Raw genomic sequence first — 22,073 nt, 5'->3', positions numbered from 1 at the left:
AAAGGGATAATAGAAAGTTAAAAACATAACAATTTCAGATAAAGCATTGGAATCTATCTGCATGTTTGATCCACTCGCAGTTTGAATTATAAATATAAGATTTCCTTTTAAAAGTCTTAAGTTTAAGTTTTAAGTTTTTGAGAACCTATTTATTAATTAACTTCCCGATGAGTCGAATTAAAACTTTTCGATCGAAAATTAAAATCTTTACATTTCATTACAACATTTTGGCATACCTTATAATTAGAAAAAATGAATGTATGCATGTGTTTCAAAGATAAGGGTCAAAAAGTGCAAAACATAGCAATCATTTTTTGAGATCGAAGCGTCCGATTTGAATGATTCAATAATTGATTAAAAAAATATCACTTGTATTAACAAAATGAAAAGTTGATTAAAATTTGTAAAGGCAATACCAGTGGTTTCAGGGATCTAATAAAAAAAGTTAAGAAAAATGTCATTTTGAGTTCAAAACAATCAACAGGCATATGAAATAATATTAAATGAAAATATCATTTAGTTTTGTTGGTAAATATGTACCAAAATGTGTTGAGTCCGTACCAAGATTTATAATCTTTAACCATTAGATTTTGACGTGGCGATTATGTGCTTCGCTATTTTGTGTCTTAAACAGCTACGCAGCCCAATTGCTTTAAAAGTAATTCAAAATTTTCAAGAAATTTCAAAAACTCTCAAAAATCTGCTTATAAAACCTTATAGAAATTTTAAATTCTGGTCCGAAAAGTTCAGCAATTTGCCTTAAGATACAATGCCAAGCACCACTAGTGTGATATTCATTTACAAAATTATCAGTAATTTTCCTGGAGGAACATCGCCATTTGCCAATAGTTTAGTTACATATACGAGCCGAGCGGAAAACACACTTGTAGCCAAAAGGATTAAATTTTATAACAAAACTCTTAATTAGTTTTAACGGTTATATTAGTATAACCCCAATACTTGAATAGACTTGGCTCGTATTATAAATTATGTATCAGCTTACCTCTGAGGCACTGCCGGCTTCTGAACATTTCTCCTTTCCGATGGAACGCTGCTGGTGGTGGATTCCGCATCGCTCATCAATGGGGCGTTTTCGAAGTTTTGCACTTTCCTCTCCAGGGGTGAGCCGTCGCTGAGCGTCGTGGGATTCTTGTATGTTAGATTTATCTGCACATAAGTTGGAGGCGGAACGGCGGGCGGTACGCCGCTCTGCTGCGCGTTCGACGGCGGCGGTGGCAGGTTCTGGTGGTAGACGATGGGCAAGTTCTCGGGCACCTAGGTAGAGATAAATAATAATCGATTAGGATTAAAAGATTTTTTGCATCAGTACCACTATTACTTCTATAAGCTATATATAATAAAAATCAAAACGGTTAACCACTGGGTGACCTTTCGACCTTTTTTTCCAATATAATTACCCATCAAAATTACCGAATGTTGTTTTCTGTTTATAATAATAGATTGTTATTTATAACAGCAAATAAAAAAGCATCAAAAGAAATATTGTAAACACTTTTCCTAGAAAAAATCATATTATATTATTTACTTATATAACAAAATAATTGACTCGATTTAAGGACTTTCTGCAAAATTACCTATTGACTTAAAATTTTAGAGAAAGATGAATGTGGTGTGGGTATTTGATATAACCAATTTTTAGATGAATAAATCGATAAATTAAAACTGGTGGTGTATGTTGTATGGCATTGTGCCTTGAAACATATTGCTAGTTCTTCTCGTTCAATAATGAAATATTCGAAGAATATCAAATGCTTTCAAATATATTATTATAAATACTTTAACTTTTATTATAATAATAATAATGAATAATAGTAAGTCAGGAATACGTAAATGCATTTACAGTGCGATATACAAAAAAACCTGTTTAACAATGACTAGGGGGACATGGCATCGTTCCTTGAGGCAAATTGGTGGACAGATACTTCCCGTACCGTTTTTCAAAATTTTCAAAATCTTTAAAATTTGTTGTAAACATTGAAAAAGAATAGATATTTAACAATTTTGAATTTTTTGAAAATTTAGCTAATTTAAAGACAAAATTCGAATATATGCAAAAATTTTCATTTTAGATTTTTTGCGATTACTATAACTCCCTGAGGTTAATAAAAAGTATTAAGATATTTAAAAATATTGAAAGCCGAACATTTATATTTAATTTGTTATTACAAGGCTCTTTTGTGCTCGAATAATAAAAAAAATTTGGTTAAAGTTAGCTATTCTTTAATCAATTATAGAATCCGTGAAGTGAATTTTCTTTTCTCATGAATCACTTAGCCAAAGAAAAGAATATTTTTAACTTCCCGTAGGGTAAGTTTTAGTAATAGGCCAAAAATGAAAAATGAAAATTTTTGCATATCTTCACGTTTCAGAGGTTTCTGAACATTTTGACATACCTCAGAAAAATGGATGTGTGGTGATTCCCACCGATTGAAATGATTAAAAAAAATCGATTCCTATCGGTAGGAGGATGTGCTAATTAGTTTTACGCAAAGGCAAGTCCAGCCATTACGGAGATACGGAGCAAAGAGTGCAGAAAATAGAACTCGAGTTTTTGAGAAAACGAAGAATTCGATTCGAATGATCCAAAGAACATTCAATTCATAATGATGGGGAGGAGTGGTGATTAGTTTTTGGCAAAGGCAGATTCAGCCATTTCGAAGATACAAAGCTAAGTGTGCAAAAAAATTGCAGTTTTTGAGAGAACTGAGCATTCGAATTGAATGATTCGGCTTGCGGTGACAAAATAATTGCTTTTCAAAAAAAATTTTTTATGTATCGAATAAATAATTAAGATTTTAATTTTAATTCTGGCTTAAGTTCCAAAGCTCACTTATATACTTTAAATGAATAATTTTGACTTTGTAATTCAGTTTATATAATTCTTATAAAAATTAGACAATGTTACAGTGTTTATAATAATCTATTCGAAAACATTTAATATTTCTCGAGTTAATATATCTTCAAAAATAATTTCTTTTAAGTTGAAGCTAGAGTGATTGGAATTAATGTAATATCCTCATTTATAATACAAAATTAAATTGAATGAAAAATATCATAAGACTAAATATAATTATTTTCAATGGGTTAATAAAAAATAAATACGTAACAACGGAAAAAAGAAAAGTCGGAGTTAAAACTGAAATCTGTTAACTTGGAACGTAGGTCCAAAATATTATTACATGTGTGTCTAATAGGAAATGATGCAAAGATTTATTTATAAATGCAGAGTTCAAAATACACAGGAAACAGATCTGGCACAAGTACTATATCGCAGAATCATAATAATTTCATTTTATTGAAACATCTGTATTTTATTGAAAAATTGTTCATATATTATTAAGAGAATTATGATAAAATTAAATTAAGTAGTATCAGAGTAGAAGTAATATTGCGTGCGTTTATAAAAAAAATATTATAAAACAAAATCTACAATCTAGTATCGTAACCTCGACTAAGTAGAAATGCATGATCAAAAAACTGAGTTTTAATAAATCACTTAATTAAAAATTATTTACTTACATTAGGATTGTTCTGTAGTACATTTGATGCAGCCCTCTGATAGTTCAGTGGACTTGGAGGAATAGTCGGAGCTGCTCTTGAGTACTGAGGAACATTATCCTGTTTTGGTATAGTTTTATCATAATGAGGAGCAGGCGGCAAACCATTTTCTAGCCTCAGATCTCTTTCTACTTTAGCAGGAGCACGGAAAGTGCTGTGGGCTGATGCATATTCTGCAGTCGGCGGATATTTGTTGTTATCCTCGGGAGAAGCATCCTTGAAAAACATTAGTCCTCGGTCGCTGTACTGGCTTAGATTTAACGACTCGGATTCAGTAATCGATTTGTCAAGTGTACTATTCAAAGGCAACGTTGAAGCGTTGTTATAGTAGTCTGAGTGACCTGAAATGGATAGTTTATTTACTAATAAATAGATATTTTACAAGATAGCAAATATGCTATGCTATATTCAGTATATTCTCTATTGTAATTGATATTATTCATATAAATCATAGTTTGACATAAAAGACAAAGGAATTTCCTAATCGTTGTAAGTATGTGTGCAGGTATGTACATAACTATATTTATTTCTATTAATATATGTAAAAATAAAAATTTAGTTACTAATACTCAACATCCCTAATATAGTTCCAAATTCCATTTTTCAGATAAGATTTGTCTGGAGATTATAGTTGAACCGCTGGATTGTAATTTATATTAAACATGCTTCGTAATCAATAAGTGATTCACATGGTTCACAAGTTCACATCAAAATAATAGGCACTTCAATTTATTATCCGAAATCGAATCAATAGATAAAAACCAAACACAAGAATACTCATTGTCCAAAAAAGTATGTTTAATTCACGTGATTTTGTAAGTTTTTCGGCGATAATATTTACAATATATTAAAATCTCTTCAAAATTTTATGGTAGGATCTAAAAATTAAGAGCTTATAAGTTTATATTCTACAAATAATTATTATAAAATAATTACGATTTAAATCATCTGTGAAATTTGAAATACAAAATGATCCAAAATCAGTTATTGTAGTTTAAAAATTGAAATACAATTGGATTTATCTCAAAAATTGTATTAAGGTTTACAATCATTTTAAATAAAAAAAAAGAGTTGAGATGGTTTATATTATAATTTTCGTAGTATCTTTTACTAAAAGACACACATATACATGGAATTTCTTGGAATAATATTAGAGTTAATAAAAATATTCATATACATATAATCTATTAGATTTTAAAACTTTTTAAATAAATGTGTTTTCCGCAGGAGTGACTCTGCTACGAGGCAGTAAACGGCCAAAATAATTGTCATATAAAATATCTCCAGATTTTTGAATTATTATATATACAAATGTATTTAAAAAATAGTTGTAAGTATCATGTAGCTTGAAGGCAATAATTCCCGACCTATGTAAATAATCGACTTATTGAATAAGAATTACCATGAGTGAAAAGTTATTGCAGATTATTCAAATTATTTCAATTTTTTATTATGCGTTATTGAAAAACAAATACGTGTCTAATTAATTGTAAGTATTTTCTAAAAGCGCTGCCGCTTTTTTATATAAATAATAAAGAAAATATTTTAGTATATTTTCTAAAACCAGATATTTTGTCGTCATACAAAGTTTCATTAAAATCGTCGAGAATATTTTTTAACGATCAATTACAAAGAAACGGCCTGTTCGATCTTTGTGCAAAACTAATCAGCACGATACGCAAATAATATCTTTCGAATAATTTTTAAAATTTTTAAAATTGGTTTATAGTTTTTAGCTAAAACACGTACAAAAAATTTTTGCACTTTTCTCACTTAGTGAAGAACACATACCTACATGCACACACATTTTTTTTAAAATCGTACTCATTCCATCCAAAATTACTTGAAACGTCGAGAAAACATAAAATTAGCGTATCATATTATCGCGGAAACAAACTTTTCTTCAGGAAGGTAATTAAAAATTACACCTCTACAAAAACTAATTAGAGTTTTCAATAACAATTAACAAATTTTCTGAACTTCACAATAACAAATTAGAATTATCAATACCTTAACTCAGAGTGATAAAAATTGAAAAAAAAATTATCACAACTATTGATGAAGTAATAAAAGAAAGAAGCAAAAAATACCACGAAAAATTACCAGACCAACAACACAAATATTTAAAAGAATTAAGTGGGAAATCTCATACTCGAAGATTGAAACAAAAATGACCATACGATCTTAAAGGTCAAAAAATAAAAAAATAAAATATATCTCACAGGAGATAAACTCTTTAAATGCATTTACATCCAGCATATTGTCTTATAAAATTGTATTATTTTGATCGGCAATAAATCTATGAAAAAAAATGTCACAGCGAATGTCGTCTATAGACGACGCTCATAGCGAAAGGGTTAAAAATCTGCACGAAGTAGTACTAATTTTACACATTAGAAATCAATTGCAATATCAATCACAATCGTACCTGCATGATGCTCCATACTGTCATCGACCTCCGGTATTCCCAAGTTAGCGGCGAAGGGTCTCTGCTTGAGTCCCTTGCCAGCCCCGAAAGTCGAGCCGGCCGCGGCAGGATCCCGGAATCCTTCGTTGCGGTAAGCCAGTTCGTATCCAGGCGCGTTGTTGGCGTTAGGCAAGGAGCTGCCGCCGTTGGCATAATGATTGCCCAGTCGCGGCTTCTCGTAATCCTTGCCGCCCTCTCGAAACTCGTTCGCCCCGTAGAAACGTGGCTTTGAATCTACGAACGGATTCACGTTCTGCGAGTGTAAGCTAATAAAGAAGAAATATAGATTTGTAATAAGTTAATGTTTATTGAGATCATAACTTCATGTGTCAAATATATTCGGTTATTCACAAAGTTTATCTTTACCGAGAAAAATAATTTGTTTTTAACTTCCCGTAGGGTAAGTTATTGTAATGGGCCGAAAATCGGAATTGAAAATTTTTACATTTCTCGACGTTTTGAAGGTTTCTGAACATTTTGGCATACTTCAGAAAAAATGGATGTGTGTGTGTGTGTGTGTAAGTATGTATATGGATACAAATTTTCGTCCACGTTTTCGGGCGTACGGATCAACCGATTTGAATGGTTCAAAAAACATTCGATTCCTATTGATAGAGAGATGTGCTGATTAGTTTTTCGCAAAGGCAGGTCCAGCCGTTACGGAGATAACGAGCAAAGAGTGCAGAAAATAGAAATCGTGTTTTTGAGAGAAGGAAGCATCCGATTTGAATGATCTAAAGAACATTTAATTAGTAATGATTGGTAAAAGAGGTTATTAGTTTTTGGCTAAGGTAAGCCCAGCCATCGCAGATACAGAGCTAAATATACAAAAAATGGCAGTTTTTGAGAGAAATAAGCATCCGAATTGAATGATTCAAAAAACTTTCTGCTTGTGTTGACAAAACAATTGCTTTTGAAAAAAAAAATTCAATTCTTTTTTTGTATATCGAAAATAATACAGATTTCAATTTTAATTCTAGCTAAAGTTTTAAAGCTCACTTATATACTTAAATAATTTTAACTTTGTAATTCAGTTCATATAATTCTAATAAATATCAAACGATGTTACAGTATTTTTAATATTAAATGTTTTCAAATAGATTATTGGGAAAAGGGCAGACAAAAACTATGGGAGGAAATAATCAAACAAAAAATCTCCCTTCCAACTAATTTTATAACAGTGATGACAGATACAAGATTATACGGTGCTCTTTATACTTACATCAAATCTAATAATATAAAACTATAAATGAAATATACATAAAACAATGATATATACGTAAGACTAGACTTTAAGAGATAGTGTAGATATCATGTAATTTAGTATATGGCTAATGTACTAGTTTATAAAGCCAATAAATCATAAATAAAAAAAAATAGATTATTCTATTTGGAAACATTTAATATTCCTGATGATACAGTATTTTTAATATTAATTGTTTTCAAATAGATTATTCTATTTGAAAACATTTAATACTCCTTAAACATTTTGTTACGGTACGGGAAGTTCCAGCAATTTGCCTTAAGGCACGTTGCCATACACCACTAGTTATTTCTCATATGCACCAAATTTTGTAAAATGTTATGACATTGAAAATAGCCTGCTATATTACTATTTTAAATATAAATATGCCAATATTTTATCTATAAAAAAAATCTAAGTCCTCATATAATTACGACTATCCTCATATAATAATATACGTAATGTAGAGAAGGGCGAGGCACAAAAGTCCAAATTTGACTTTAAGAAATTATATTGTGAAAAACAAACCGATTATATCACAGAAAAATAACACATATCAAACGTACAATATCTGACTATGTTCAAAAAAACTCCCAGTGAATTCATCAATATTCAAAAAATTATTATCTGGTCTTCTTTACCCCATGGGCGTGGCAAACAGGTTCTGTTCTTATTTTTAATTTCAAAACGGATTTTATGATATAAAAGCTACATCATTTACCAAATGCAAACTAAAATTTTATGGCTACATTTTTACAGAGATAACACTATATAACCTTGATTTGGTATTTCGTCATGAATATTCATCAGCAAAGTTGGAATAACTATTTATTTAATTTATCTCTTGTAAAGTTATTTTTAACTTAATTATTTTTTCATTCACTACTTTTTATTGTTTACATCTTTGCCAGGTTAGACGTTTAGTTGACCTTTTTGACCTTAACCACGCTTTTATTGAAGTTATATAAAAAATCTGTTGAATCTAACTTAAAATTGAACTTACATCTCATAAAACAATTAAATAACAACTTATACTTAAAAATTATATCAAGGCTTCGTAAACTAAACAATTGTCCTCACAACCCAAAAAACTAACAACGAAGGTAAACACTTTTAATATGGATTTTCAAACATTGACGTTTATCTCCCGACAGCATAATTGTAAAAATTATGGCTGGTTATACACCTTTTTTACTCTACTTTGAAATATTGTTGTTAAAAAATTCTTGAGATATCGGTATCTTTTTATCCGCTTTACCCTGTATTAAAAATGTTTCAAATGTTACCCTATATTGAAAATGAAATTTAGATAAGTTAGTTAAAACGACTTGACTTATAAATAGTGCTTTTTGGGTTGAATTATTAATGTTAATTATTTTAATTGCATAAAGAGAAGATACATAATCTGACTGCAAAATTATGATGCAAACCATATGCGCGCTGCAACTGCAACTCGTTGAACAGATTCACCTCGCTCTAATCTTTTCAAATTAGGTCAATTTATTTTTAACCAGCGGGATATGGCATTTAAGGCAAATTATGATGATACTCCGTTTTATAGAAAAATTCTAGAAAAATAAATTTTTCTGTGAAATGAAAAAAGATAATTTTTGTTAAGTTTTAATTTGTTTGAATTTTTTGTTTTATTATGAAAATCTTATTTTTTTTCCTTTTCAATAAAGATTTACTAACAGAAGTAAGTTGACCCTGACTGCAAAATAAAACAGAATTTTAATATCACTGCATAAAGATCAAGTACGAGCGTCACAATTAAAATAGTTTGCCGTAATTTTTAATTTTATACGTGAGCAAAATTTCATATCAAGATTGGCTTTTTAAATTAAACCAAGTCATCGAGTTTTGAAAGTTTTACTAAAATTGTTGAAATTATTATATGAAAGGATTTATAGTAGGAGGTTAACACACACTTCCTCTAAGCATGATATGCAAAATGATTAAAAAATTCTGAAATGTTAATTATATAAAAAAAAACATTTTTAATATTTTTCGTTTTCAATAATTTAGCCTACAGAAAGTAAATGAAGTGAATTTCTATCCATCGCGAATTAAGTTTTAGAAATAATCCTCTCCTTCATTGATCGAATCTCTATTGATTTGTTGGTAAATATTATAAATATCTTAGGGGACGTCCATTAATCACGTAGATCGATTTTTTGTAACAACCTACTCCGGAGGATACGTCGTGATATACAAAAGTATCCCCCTCCCCACCAAACATCACGTGTTTTTCTAGTTACGCATAATTTTTGGTACAAATTTTTCGAATTTACGAAAAAATCGTATTTTTTTTTAATTTACGTAAAAAATAAATACACGTGATATCTACCAGACCCCTTCCTCCCCCAGAACATTTTTTGAGACTTTTTATCAAACCCCCCTCACCCTAGAATAATGAATTTATTAGAATAGTGATTAATGGACTATTGAAAAATATCTATGCCTTATTCAAATTGCACCACATTGATCAATTAATGATCAATCCTTTTATTCAATAAATATTGTACCAAATAATTTCTTCACTTGTAGTAAAATAATTTTGTTTCAGCCCGCAAGAGTATATAGTTAAAAAAAGGTATGATTTATTGCGCAATAGAAAAATACAATTCTCAACACAATCTTCAAAGTTTATTTCGGAATATTTCCACTTACCCATTGTAGCCAGTCCTAGGATTGTGGGATTCATAAACATCAAAGCTCCTATCGTCGTCTAAGCTGGATCCCGTGAATACGCTTTTTTCAATGGAATCTATGGAACCGGAGGACAGCATTCTTTTACAATCCGATGCTGATTTCACAGTTAACGTGTCAGTAGATCGAGATCCAGACTATATAAAAGATAAAAAAATGTCATAATATTAAATATAATTCTTTATATATTTTGCAATATTTTCAAAAATATTTTCTAATAATTTCTAGCACAGAACACTTTAAACATCGTACTCTCGCTCTGACTTTTTATTCAAAATTTCAGTGTTAAAACTGTATTTTATTATTCAATTTGATTAATTTATCATATAAAATGCCAGAATATATTTTTTGGTTTAATATATAGACAAACCATTCATACTTCATAATTATATAGACTGTATTTGCCATAAAATTAATATTAGAATAGAATGCTCACAAACGTGTTCTATAAGAAAATACGTGTCTTCACGACGATTATCATATGAAAATACAGTTTGTGTAATTAATTAATTAATCAACTTAATCAATAAAAAATAATTTAATTTATGAGTGATTAAAAGTATTTTGAGTGGATTTATTATACATAATTGAACACGAACGAACACGTTAACACGTAATATTTTCTAAAAGCAAATTTTCAAAAATGAACATTTTTTATAATTGAACCAGTTTTCATAGGATTTTAATAGTTTAGTAAGTTCATTAAGACCAGGTACTCTATTGCTATACCAAGTGAATCGTCTAATTTTAATTTTAGCTAACGTCAGAAAAACTACTTATTTTCTCAAACTTTAATGAATTTTTAAAATTAAACCACTTGTCGTATTACGGCCTCAAAGGCCGTAATATAACAGTAAGTTCTATAAGACCATGATATTTTTTTCAACAGTTAATTAGAAGAAAACCGCTCGGTAGATTTTCATCTAAAACTAATCAGTCCCAACTATTACCTTTCGAACAGTTTTTGATTTTTTGAAATCGATTCGATAGTATGACCTTAAATCTGGACGAAAAGTTTACCACGTTTTTTTAAATTATAAAGAAACGGTTCGGCAGATCGTCGCACAAAACTGACAAACGTTAGTCCTCATCGAGATGCATCAAATGGCTTTTAAATTTCTGAAATCGGTTCAGGCGTTTTTGAGAAAATGTCGATGAAAGGTCTAATTTTGACAAATGCCAAAAAAACGATACCAATTTTTGCAAACTTTGACGAATTTTTAAAGTTAAACCAATTGTCGTAGGGCCGCAATATTTTAGTATGATATAGAAGACTATGGTATCTACCGTCAACAAAAAATCGTCGAAAAATAATTTTATTACACTTTATTACAAGAAAACGGCCGATCTTTACCAAAAACTAATCAGCACGATTTCCAACCAATATTTTTCGAACGGTATTTGAATTTTCATAATCGATTCAGAATTGCGGGCTAAAACGTGGACTTAAAATTTTTCACTTTTCTGCTATTTATAAAGAAACATGTCAATCGAGTAACATTTCAAAAACTCCGTTGAAAAAATTACAGCTTTGACAAGGATTTGTATGGTATCTAGTTCCCTCTCAAAGACTGTTGTATATTCAGATTATAATATTATTGCTCTTTCTGCAAGCCATTCATGAACCATGTACTGGGTGTGCATATAGGCAAATATTTGTACAATGGGATAATCCTGCGAATCAGATTATGAAAGAATCTGGTTGATAATTTGACGCATGTAGTTTTATCGATGGTAACCTTTACTAATGGTAAAGGTTTTATCGATGGTAACAATTCTTAGATAATATCTAAGAATTGTTTTGAAAATATTTCAGCGGACAGAGCTCATATATTTAAGCTTTTCTTTAAGCTCAGAAAAATATGGATCAAAATTCAACAAACTTTGTTCACAAAAAGGATGATGATTGATCAGTTATCGAGCTTTATGAAAAATGATTGGACTACTAAAATGACTATTATGAAATAAGGATATCTGATAGGACAGTGAAAATATAAGGTTGTATATATTTCTCAATCCCAAATTCACAAAACTAAAATGAAGAAAATTAACCCCTAAATAAAAAAATGTTAGGGTTGGACAACCTATGATATAATTTTTCTCCATAAACTTCAGAAAAATCAGAATTAAAATTAAGTCAGAAACAATCAATCGATGATTGCATGCAAGATGAAAAATTATTCGATTACTAAAATGACAAATAAGGGGCTTGTGTGGAAAGAGGGTGAAGACTTAGGCAGTTAGTATGGTTAGTATTAAGTATAATTTCTGTGTGCTAACGTAATTATCAGTTTATTCTATGTGCTATGTTAATTTAAAAAAATATTTAAAATAAACAAAACATAAAATTAAATAATTTTTCAGTGCAATGTATATTACCATATAATAAATAATAAAATCACCAACATTTCTATAATCATTGATAGATAAAATTTATCGCAGACTTGATACAACTGGCCAGCTATCATAATATCAAATCAACACAATTTAATGTATTTAAAAAAAATCAGATACCTTTTATGTTGTTTTTAATTATAATTATATATGTATCTGTATCATGCTTACTATTTTTGGTTGCTTATCACAATGTCTGCGAATCGATTGAATTTATATCTCATTTGATGATATTTGAAATATCGTCATTGACAACCATTAGTCATATCTGACATATATTCTTACCAAGTTTTTTCTCCTCATAGAACCGGGATCCAGGCTATTCAGAGACCTCAAGGATTGTCTGATACTGTTTCTTCTCTGCAAACGTTGTGCATGACGATGTCTTGATTTATGATACCAGCAAGCTAAAACACATTGATAAAGAAAAACGAATTACAAAGCGAAAATATTTGACTAAAAAGCGTTTGACATTGTTGAAAAATTGGATCAATAAATTTAAAATGCTTTGATATAAAGTAGGGCGGAGCACCAAGGTCCAATTTGACTTTGAGTAATTGTATAGTGAAAACCAAACCAATTGTATCACAACATATGACACATATCAAACAAGTAACTATCTGACTATTCAGTTAAAACCCCAATTCATCATTGCAAAAATTTCTTCTTTTGCTCTTGTTTAAAAATTTGTCATCTGGTCCTTTTTGCCCATGAGTAAAATGGAACTACGAGGGTGCGAACAGGTTTAATATTTTTTTCTAAATATTTTAAAGGAATTTTACGAAATAATAGCGTCATTATTTAACCAATTCAAAATAGAAATTTCATGGCTTTACAAAGATAACACTGAATATAACCTTGATCTTGTACTTATTAGGAATATTTATCAGCAGAGTTGAAATAACTATTTATTTGATTTATCTCCTGTAAATCTTCGTCTTTACTATTTTTTATTGTTAACACCTTTTGTTTATTACTTCGAAATAGTATCGTTAAAAATTTCAATCGTTTTGGGAATAATGTTGGTGGACCTTTCAGCCCCGATCTACACTTTATAGCAATAAGCATAAATTTGATTAAATACTGCGGCTTTCTTTGTATGGTCCAGAAATATTTTACAAAAAATTTGGTCTAATTGTAAAATTATTTAAAAAAACTAAATTTACTAAATAATTCTTTTAATACCTACTTTTTAATTTATATTTAATTCGACAAATTAGCTGCTTTATTAGCAAGATATATTCTTGTGCATTGAAACGAGGAAGAAAAATTGATAATCAAATATAATACTTTGAAAGTAAATTACTTACTGAATCTACTGTACATATACTTAATAGTATTGATTTTCATTTTATTAAAACAAATCAATTAATTTTGGTTTTGCACATATTTTTATCATTATGCAAAATTGCTTTTGGCATTTAGACATTCCTTAAAAATATCTATTTGATTAACCGATAACTGTTCCGTTGACCTTTGCAAAATATTTACGTTTTTAAATGCGTTTTAAAATTTATTATTTTGTTTTGTTGAAAAAAAAAAGATTAGAAAATATACTATCTGGAAAAACATGTGTGAGTCACGAACATTTTGTGTGTACACGCAGTTTTAATTATACATAAAATTTTAAACTAACAATAAGAAAATGTTTAAGCTAATAAAAACTCTAAACCACTCCGTGGTTTTATTGTGATTTTTATAACAAGTTTTTACTGGGTTAATGTTAAGTCATTTATTTAAATATTTAAAATAATACTAGCAAACCGGGCGAACTCCGTTTCACCACCAGATGGTTTCATTTTATGTAACATTTGATTTGGTGATTAAAAGAAGAAGAAAAAAAAATGCCTGCTGTTGAAATTGAATAAAAATTTGCACAATACACATGATTGATTTGATGGTTTCCAATTGAAATGTTAGAAAATGTTAAAAAACTTATTTTTTTACATTTTTTGCACAAATTCACAGTGAACATAATGCCGGTTTGTCACATGAAATTAACTGAGCAAAGAACAATGATTAGCAGTCAAACAAAAAATATTAGTTTGTAGCACATGCTAAGTATCAGAGATGATGTATGTGAAAAAAGAAAAAATCTTTTTCGCTTTTCTGTTGAAATCTTTCTTCAATTTTCTTTGCTATAAACCTCACGGAGTCCGAGACCTTTCCAACGAATGCAAAATCGTCGAAATCGGTTCGTGTGTTCTGGAGTTATATCGCCAGGAAGGAATCCCTGACTTATTTTTATATAGTAGATTATAAATTAACGTTTATAATTACTGTCTAGTTTCAAACTAGTTCTAGTTTAGTTATTGCATTTTAAATAACACAAAAAAATGTAAAACTATTTTTTTCACAAAATAATTAATAGTAAAGGTCATTCCAATAACTTACCAATAGCCAGAGCCAATACCAAAACAGCAATAGCCATTGAGCTTATCACTCCGATGGCAACAATGTCCGTTGTCCATAAAAGTGGATCTATGCTGACAATTGGATCTGTAAAAAAAATATATATTATAAATAAAATACATAACTGTACTTATGAATAAAGGAAACTTCAGCCCTAATAGTTATTATTTGTTTAGATTGTTTTTAAACGGCAACCAGAACTAAGAGCTCTATAACCTGCTGAGATGGTTCATCTCAACCTAATATTTAGTCTATTTGACGTATTCTAGAAGGAAACTCAGTGGTTATTCCACAGTTTATTTGTGATTAAATAAAACAAATTAATTGCAATACAAAAAATATCAACTAGAATTGGCAATTAATTAGTACATTAGAAATAGACGACCATATTCATAAATTTCATCAACATTAGGTAAACTGCTGAACCGATGTAGCGGAAAAAGGGTCATTTAATAAATATAATCATTGACCAAAAATAGAATATGTGCAATATATAAAAAAACATTCCTATATTTGATATAAATAATATTATTGTATTATATGTTATAATTTATTTACTAAACTTGGAGTTCAGTGATAATAAATGAGAATTCTCAAATTTTTTATAAGATTCACTAAAATCGTAAAAGCTTTTAATTTTAGTTTAATAAAGTTGAAATCGGGTGATGAATTTTCATGTCATGGGGTTGAAATCAAATGGCCAACATCAAGCTAAAACTTTTGTTATGACTCTTATCTCTTCAAACATTGATATAAGTTTGCAATATACTATCCATAAAAAAATTCTAAACAATAATTTCAAATACTAATATTTATCGGGTAGCCTTTAATATAAACTAGTTTCAAAATTTTCTCTAAAACAATGCCACATTCCGCTTTTGATCAAGAAAGATATTCCACATTCCACTTAAAAATTAAAAACTCTCTTTATAATTGAATTTAAATTCAATAAAATTCCAAGTCTTACCTATTTCACATATAAATCCATGTCTGCTCTGGCAGTCATCTAAAACAATGCCCCTGTACTCTAAGGCCGTGCATTGATCGATTCGGTCCAGGTCCTGGACCCACACGCGCTGGTCGTACGCTGCCGACACGGAGTAGTCGTTGGCCACTCCTCTCTGCTGTTCCAGAAATGCGAGGACAGGCGAAGTATCAGACCTCATGTATGGCATCGAGGCATTGTCATTCTAGAATTAATGAATAAAGATTGAGAAACAGGTTGCATTGTATTAGGTTGTCAAATATCTCCCTTCCGCTTTTTTGCTCTTGGTTTATAATACAAAAAGGTGGATATTTGACAACCTATTATATGAATATATTTATACAATTTCATATAGCCGTGATTCATCAATAACTAAATATATTTTTAGACCAACTTTTACTCCATTACTATTATTATTCCAAATTGAATTTGCGTTTGTAAACATTAGTTACCGTTATTATAAATTTTGAAATGATTAGGTTATTATTTAATACATTCAATAAATACAATAACCTCTGAATATTGTAGCAATAAAAACAGGTACATACATATAGTAAGGAATTCTATGCAAGTCACAATAAAAAAAATCATATAACAATATTTAGAAAAAGTGAATAAAGTTCCGACCTAAAAAGCAGTAATTATAGTTAAATATAGTTAAGTAATTTTTTAAGACGTTATTTAATCTATTGTTTTTCTTCAACATGTCCGATATAATACATACCATTGTGTATGAAATCAATTGTAACATTATATCTAATATGTGAAAGAGTAATACCTGAACGTAAAAAACTCTATGTAACACCCTTAAAGTGTAAACTACATTACGTAATGTAATACATATTTTTAGTAAAAAAATTGAAAAACTAATTTTTTTAATTGAAAAAATTAATTAATTTCAATTAATAACAATCATGTAAATTTAAAAAGATCAATAAAATATAACTTAATGTGTTTTAAAATTTAACTAATTAAAAGTGGCATTTAGCTTTAAGGTAAGTTGCATGAACTTCCCGAAATGTGTAATAATTGAGTTAATCAATCGAAATTGAAATTTATATATTTAAATCAATTTAATCTAAACATTGCGATTACGAATATAATTTTCTCAAACACATTTAAAGTAACTGTAATTATATTAATTCTATTGCACAGACACTTGCTTCAATGCCCTAAAATTGTAGCTTATTAATTTAAATTTTAATGTATTTATTTAAATTATATTAATTATAGTGTTTGACTCATCTCATCACAAAAGCAACTTTTGACACAAATTTTAACTAATAATAGTAATAATAATATTTTTTCCAATTTTGATGAATGTTTAACATTAAACTATTTGCTGTAGAGCCATAACGTTTTAGTATGTTTTATATGACCATGATATCAATTGCCAAAAAAGGATTCATAAAAATCGGCAAAAAAAATTGTTTCAACAGTTAATTTCAAGAAAACGGCCCGGTAGATTTTTACCTAAAACTAATCAGTAAAATTCATCAAAGAGTTTTTTTGCTTTTTGATGAAAAATTTGTTTTTTTCTGCTATTTACATAGAAACGGCACATACACATGTTTTTTCCAAATTTGGGCTCGATTCCGAATGGCTTGAATTGTCGAGAAAACATAAAATTAGCGAATCGGATTTTTTCATAAAAATATAAACTTCTCCTTTGGAAAGTTAAAAAAATCATTTTAGAGCCAGTTAAAATGCATAAATATTGTTAAAATGTATAAATATGCCATATATAATATGTGATCATCATTAACTGTATAAAATATGAAATATAACTAAATTAAAATACTCTCCGAAATCATATAATGAGCAATGGCTATTTACCAAAATAAATGCAATAAAAAATGTAAAGTGATATAATTAACTATGATTAACTATTTAATTTATATGATGAAGTGCTGATGTAATAAATCTAAAATTGTTAAATTACTGAATGAATCACTGCTGGTTCTCTCAAAGTCTATTCTGTGAGCAGAGTAAATAATAATTTTACTCTTTTTTACTTAAACATAATATCTTAAACTTAAAAAAAATCAAAATATAAGAATTGTGTGTATTAATTTTATATAAAAAATCAAGTGTTAAATGTAGGCTGCAAAGATGCCTTCTAAGTTGGCTTCTAAGATGTCTTTTTTAAATTTTCTCTTTTAGAGAATGTTTATAAAAATATCTTGTATCTAATGGTGTATTCAACTGGTATTAAAATTAACAATTACGCAGTCAGATATTTATTATACAAAAAGAGTACGATTCCTCTTTAACGATTTTGCAGATATATTAAATATAGATTTGACTCTAATGTATTATATCTGACTGATAACTGTATAGATAAATTCATATTTCATATTTTTACAGCATTTTTGAAAAAAAAAACATATGTTTCGGTAGAACCATCACGTTTTTCAATATAATTCACCCCAAAGATCTTGCTTGAAAATACAGATTATCAATATAAGGCAGCTTACCATACAAAACTCTTTGGCTTCTCTAAAGCCCATCGGAGCTCCAATATACGAATAGCAAGTATCTAGTACAGCTCCCCATCCTGGTGGACATTTTCCGTCCAGAACAGTTTGATTGTTATCGTGCATAGGAAGGTACTGAACTTCCACCAGTGCCGGATCATCGGCTCTATCCCGAATACGGGCCCCAACTGCTAGAGTTATATTGTAGCCCCAGTAATTATGGGCGGCATCGATCTTGGTTTTCCATAATTCCTGAGTACTAATGGTAACAACAAATTATATTAAGAAAATTATGAAATAGTAAAGTATTTTATACTTTAAAAAATATTTATATAGTTTGGGCTAACATGTATCGTTAATTATTACTGTTATTGACTTTATTGTTTTGCAATTGTTCCTGTTAATCTTACCTTCATATAATCCAAATATGAACAAATTTTTTACTAACATGCGAATCAAATGAACAAAAATTTGTATAGGCAATTCAGTATTCAAAATCCTATCAAATATTGCATAGTATTGTATGATAATGATGTGAATTTTTATTCGTAAAATAGTAACCTAGTTTCAAGACTTCGTCGAACTTTTATGGCTTTTTTAATATAAGTGGGTATACCAACGAAGATTATCCAATAAAGTTTTAATAATTAACTTCTCATAGAGTAAGTTATAGTAATCGCCAAAAAATCGAAAATAAACATTTTTGTATATCTTTACTTTTCAAAGGTTTCTGAACATTTTGGCATACTTTAGACAAAATGAGTGTATGTATGTATGTGTGTGTGTGAGTGTGTGTGTGCGTGTGTGTGTGAGTGATAGTATGTGTGCGGATACAAATTTTCTTTGACTTTTTCCGGAACACGGATTAACCGATTTGAATGATTCAGAAAACATTTTACGGATTGACAAACTGGTGAAATTTTTTGGAAAGGCAGATCTAGGGTTTTGGAAAATACAATGAGAAAAATAAAAAAAAAATCCACTAGATATATGCACATCAAATTATCAGATAATTTATAGAGATTTTAATAATATGTACGAATTTTGTTTGCATTTCTATAAGTTCTGTATCAATGTTCATCTGTTACCCTGCGACGCGGCGCTTACGCGCTTCGCTATTTTGTTTCTAAAACAGTTACCCATCACAATTGCAAAAATTAAAAATTTTATCTTAAAACTCTTAAAAAAATTATTTTTGGTACGGAAAATTCTAGCACTTTGCTTTAAGGCTCGAAATTAAAAAGAACCAAATTAAAAAATACATTATCATATGTTCTGTAATTTTTTTACATAATTCAAGCTACATCTGATGATCGAATTGTATCTTAAGAGTTCATACTATTTATCTTATTTTGCAGAAGAGTTTATTTATTGTGAAATAGATTGAAATAAGACAGTATTTTTCTAAATTTGGACCAACGATTATTATCAGGCAAATTGGTACAAAAATGAAATTAAAAAATTTATATATTGATTTTGAAATTCCTGTTCATCTGAATATATGATTGAATCTATATTGTAAATACTACTCAAAACAGCCGCTTTTCTGGCTGTCATATTTAATAATTCATGATTAATTAATATATAATATGTAAAATTTTGAGAAAAGAAAAAATTATTTTAAAAAATTCTTAAAACTTGACAGCAAATATACAAACAGATAACACATTTTTTTGTATTTATGATTATAAATTAAGCAGCTTTTAATAAATTTTGATATCTTTGGCCAATTTGTATTATTTGTCAGATAATACGTTTAATAGTTGATTAAAATTATTTGTAAATCATTTAGTATCGTTAGTTATACCGACTTAGTACTAAAAAACCAAGAAGCTTAACTCAAAACTATGTGTATCAAATTAATAAACATAAATGACAATACAAAAAATTAATAGAAGTATGTTAAAATATTAACAGATCATTAATAATGATTATAATATTCAGACTTTTAGCAGCATAAATGATTTGCAACTTAATAGTTTATCGTATAAGCATTTAATAAAATAGTCATAATTTTAACTATAATAACTAAAAAAATTTGAAAAATATCTCTTGAACTCACCTGTTGAATTGTAACTCAAATCTGCAGGCAAAATGCACAAGCAGTCATGCAACAAAAAATGAATAAGTAATACCACATGCATGAATACAAAATTAATAATAAATATAATTTTATATATTCGGTACACTACTTAAATTGTTTACTTACTTTGATTAATATTTGATACTTTGATAAGTTGATATTTGATACTTTGATAAGTTGATATTTACTAATTGAAAGTAGGTACAGTTTATAGTAGACATAATTTACTTATAATAAGTTACTGTATAAAATTATATAAACTGTATAAAACCAACTGGCATTAACTTTAAATAAATAAATACATAACTTACTTCATAAATAGTATAAATAAATAAAATCAAGTGTTATTTGTTACTTATATACTAGTAAATAAATGAAAGAAAATTGTTAAATTATTGTCAAATATTTAGTAGAGCGATTAAATATTGTCATGAAACTTGATATGATTAATGAAAATCTATGTTATTTGCTATGAATAATTGACGCATTTATAATCTATGAATTCTTGGAAAAAAAGTTCATAGATTTGTTAGAAAATGCGATTTCCTAATTTTTCTTGATATAAAATTTATTCTAAATAATACTCAAAAATTGTAAAAGTTATATATATGTATATGAACTTGAATTTAACTTATATTATTTCGATTATAATCATTACTGACACTCTAGTAACAATTTTGTTAAACTTTCACGTTTCATGTCTTTTACATTTAAAATACTAAAGATGGAGTTTATAATAAAAATAAGAAAATAATTTAGTCTTTTGAAAATAAAAGATATCTTTCATTCATGAAATATATAATCTAATATATCAACTTCATTGTTAATAAATTGTAAATATGTTACAATTTACTTTAGAATTACTTACTGTAAGTGTTAGATTAAGATATCTTTGTTAATCGTTACTATTTATAGAATATATTATAGAATGACTAATTTGACGATTATAATAAATTCTATAAAATTAAATAAAATTTTACACTCACATAGATCTGTTGACGGTAATCATTTCATAATCATTGTCCGGGTTGAAAAAGATGTTATCCACATACTGTTGCCCTGCAGTGCCTGCTACGATCGTAGCTCTGCCCAACGGGTCTACGGCGTAGTTACTGTAATAGACGACGAAAATAAAAAACTATTTATTTATACAACGCGAAAATATTTCATTCATCCATAATTTATATTCTTTTAATGTATAATACTTGAGCTTCATCAACTTCAAGTACTATCCTCAATAATGTATTAACTTCTCTTTATACAAGTCGCAAAGATCGTAAACAAATCTAAAATGACCTTATTGTGATATACATATTGAACTTGCAAAATCATCTAAATACTTTGACACACCAGAGAAAATGTATATGATTATTGTGCATGTTTGTGTATATTATAATATCTGTAACCTTGGGAAGAGAACATTTGAACTGATGAAGGACAATTAAAACATTTTAACCCTTTCCACTCGCAAATTCCAAAATCTATGCGTGACATCCGAGTCGAAAGGGTTAATAGGATAATAGCTGAAGTATACTGATTTTTAAATACAGCCCAAAGGGTAAAATATTAAGTTTGTTTGTTCGAACAAGTTTCCATTATTGCATTGAGTCTACGTCCTAAATCTGTTGGCCGCATTGCTTTTAGAGAGTAAGAGAAGGTTTATTTGATTTTTTTTAATAATAACTGGTATTTGTATGCAGACAAATTACTTTATTTGTTATTTT

The 22,073-nt window shown here is 28.5% G+C and overlaps 1 protein-coding gene and 1 long non-coding RNA gene across 2 annotated transcripts; both read right to left on the bottom strand.

Moving 5' to 3' along the window:
* Nucleotides 1-999: 999 nt before the first annotated feature.
* Nucleotides 1,000-18,454, bottom strand: LOC113367104 (protein bark beetle-like). The gene is made up of 8 exons (XM_026608732.1): nucleotides 18,267-18,454; nucleotides 15,772-15,994; nucleotides 14,787-14,891; nucleotides 12,678-12,799; nucleotides 9,960-10,135; nucleotides 6,008-6,312; nucleotides 3,541-3,920; nucleotides 1,000-1,275 (listed from the first exon to the last, which is right to left on the bottom strand). The coding sequence occupies exons 1-8, from the start codon at nucleotides 18,390-18,392 to the stop codon at nucleotides 1,000-1,002; spliced, it is 1,713 nt and encodes a 570-aa protein (XP_026464517.1). The 5' UTR covers nucleotides 18,393-18,454.
* A 34-nt stretch (nucleotides 18,455-18,488) lies between these two features.
* LOC113366227 lies at nucleotides 18,489-21,438 on the bottom strand. Its single transcript, XR_003366258.1, has 3 exons — nucleotides 21,336-21,438; nucleotides 20,329-20,349; nucleotides 18,489-18,525 (listed from the first exon to the last, which is right to left on the bottom strand). It is a non-coding gene; the product is annotated as an uncharacterized LOC113366227 (long non-coding RNA).
* Nucleotides 21,439-22,073: the final 635 nt, after the last annotated feature.

Source organism: Ctenocephalides felis, unplaced genomic scaffold (genome assembly GCF_003426905.1).
Source record: "Ctenocephalides felis isolate EL2017-DRISC unplaced genomic scaffold, ASM342690v1 CF-g0.4_SCAFFOLD_01170, whole genome shotgun sequence".
NCBI lineage: Eukaryota > Metazoa > Arthropoda > Insecta > Siphonaptera > Pulicidae > Ctenocephalides > Ctenocephalides felis.
The sequence above is the reverse complement of the archived record's forward strand: the minus strand, read 5'-3'. Positions and strand labels throughout refer to the sequence as shown.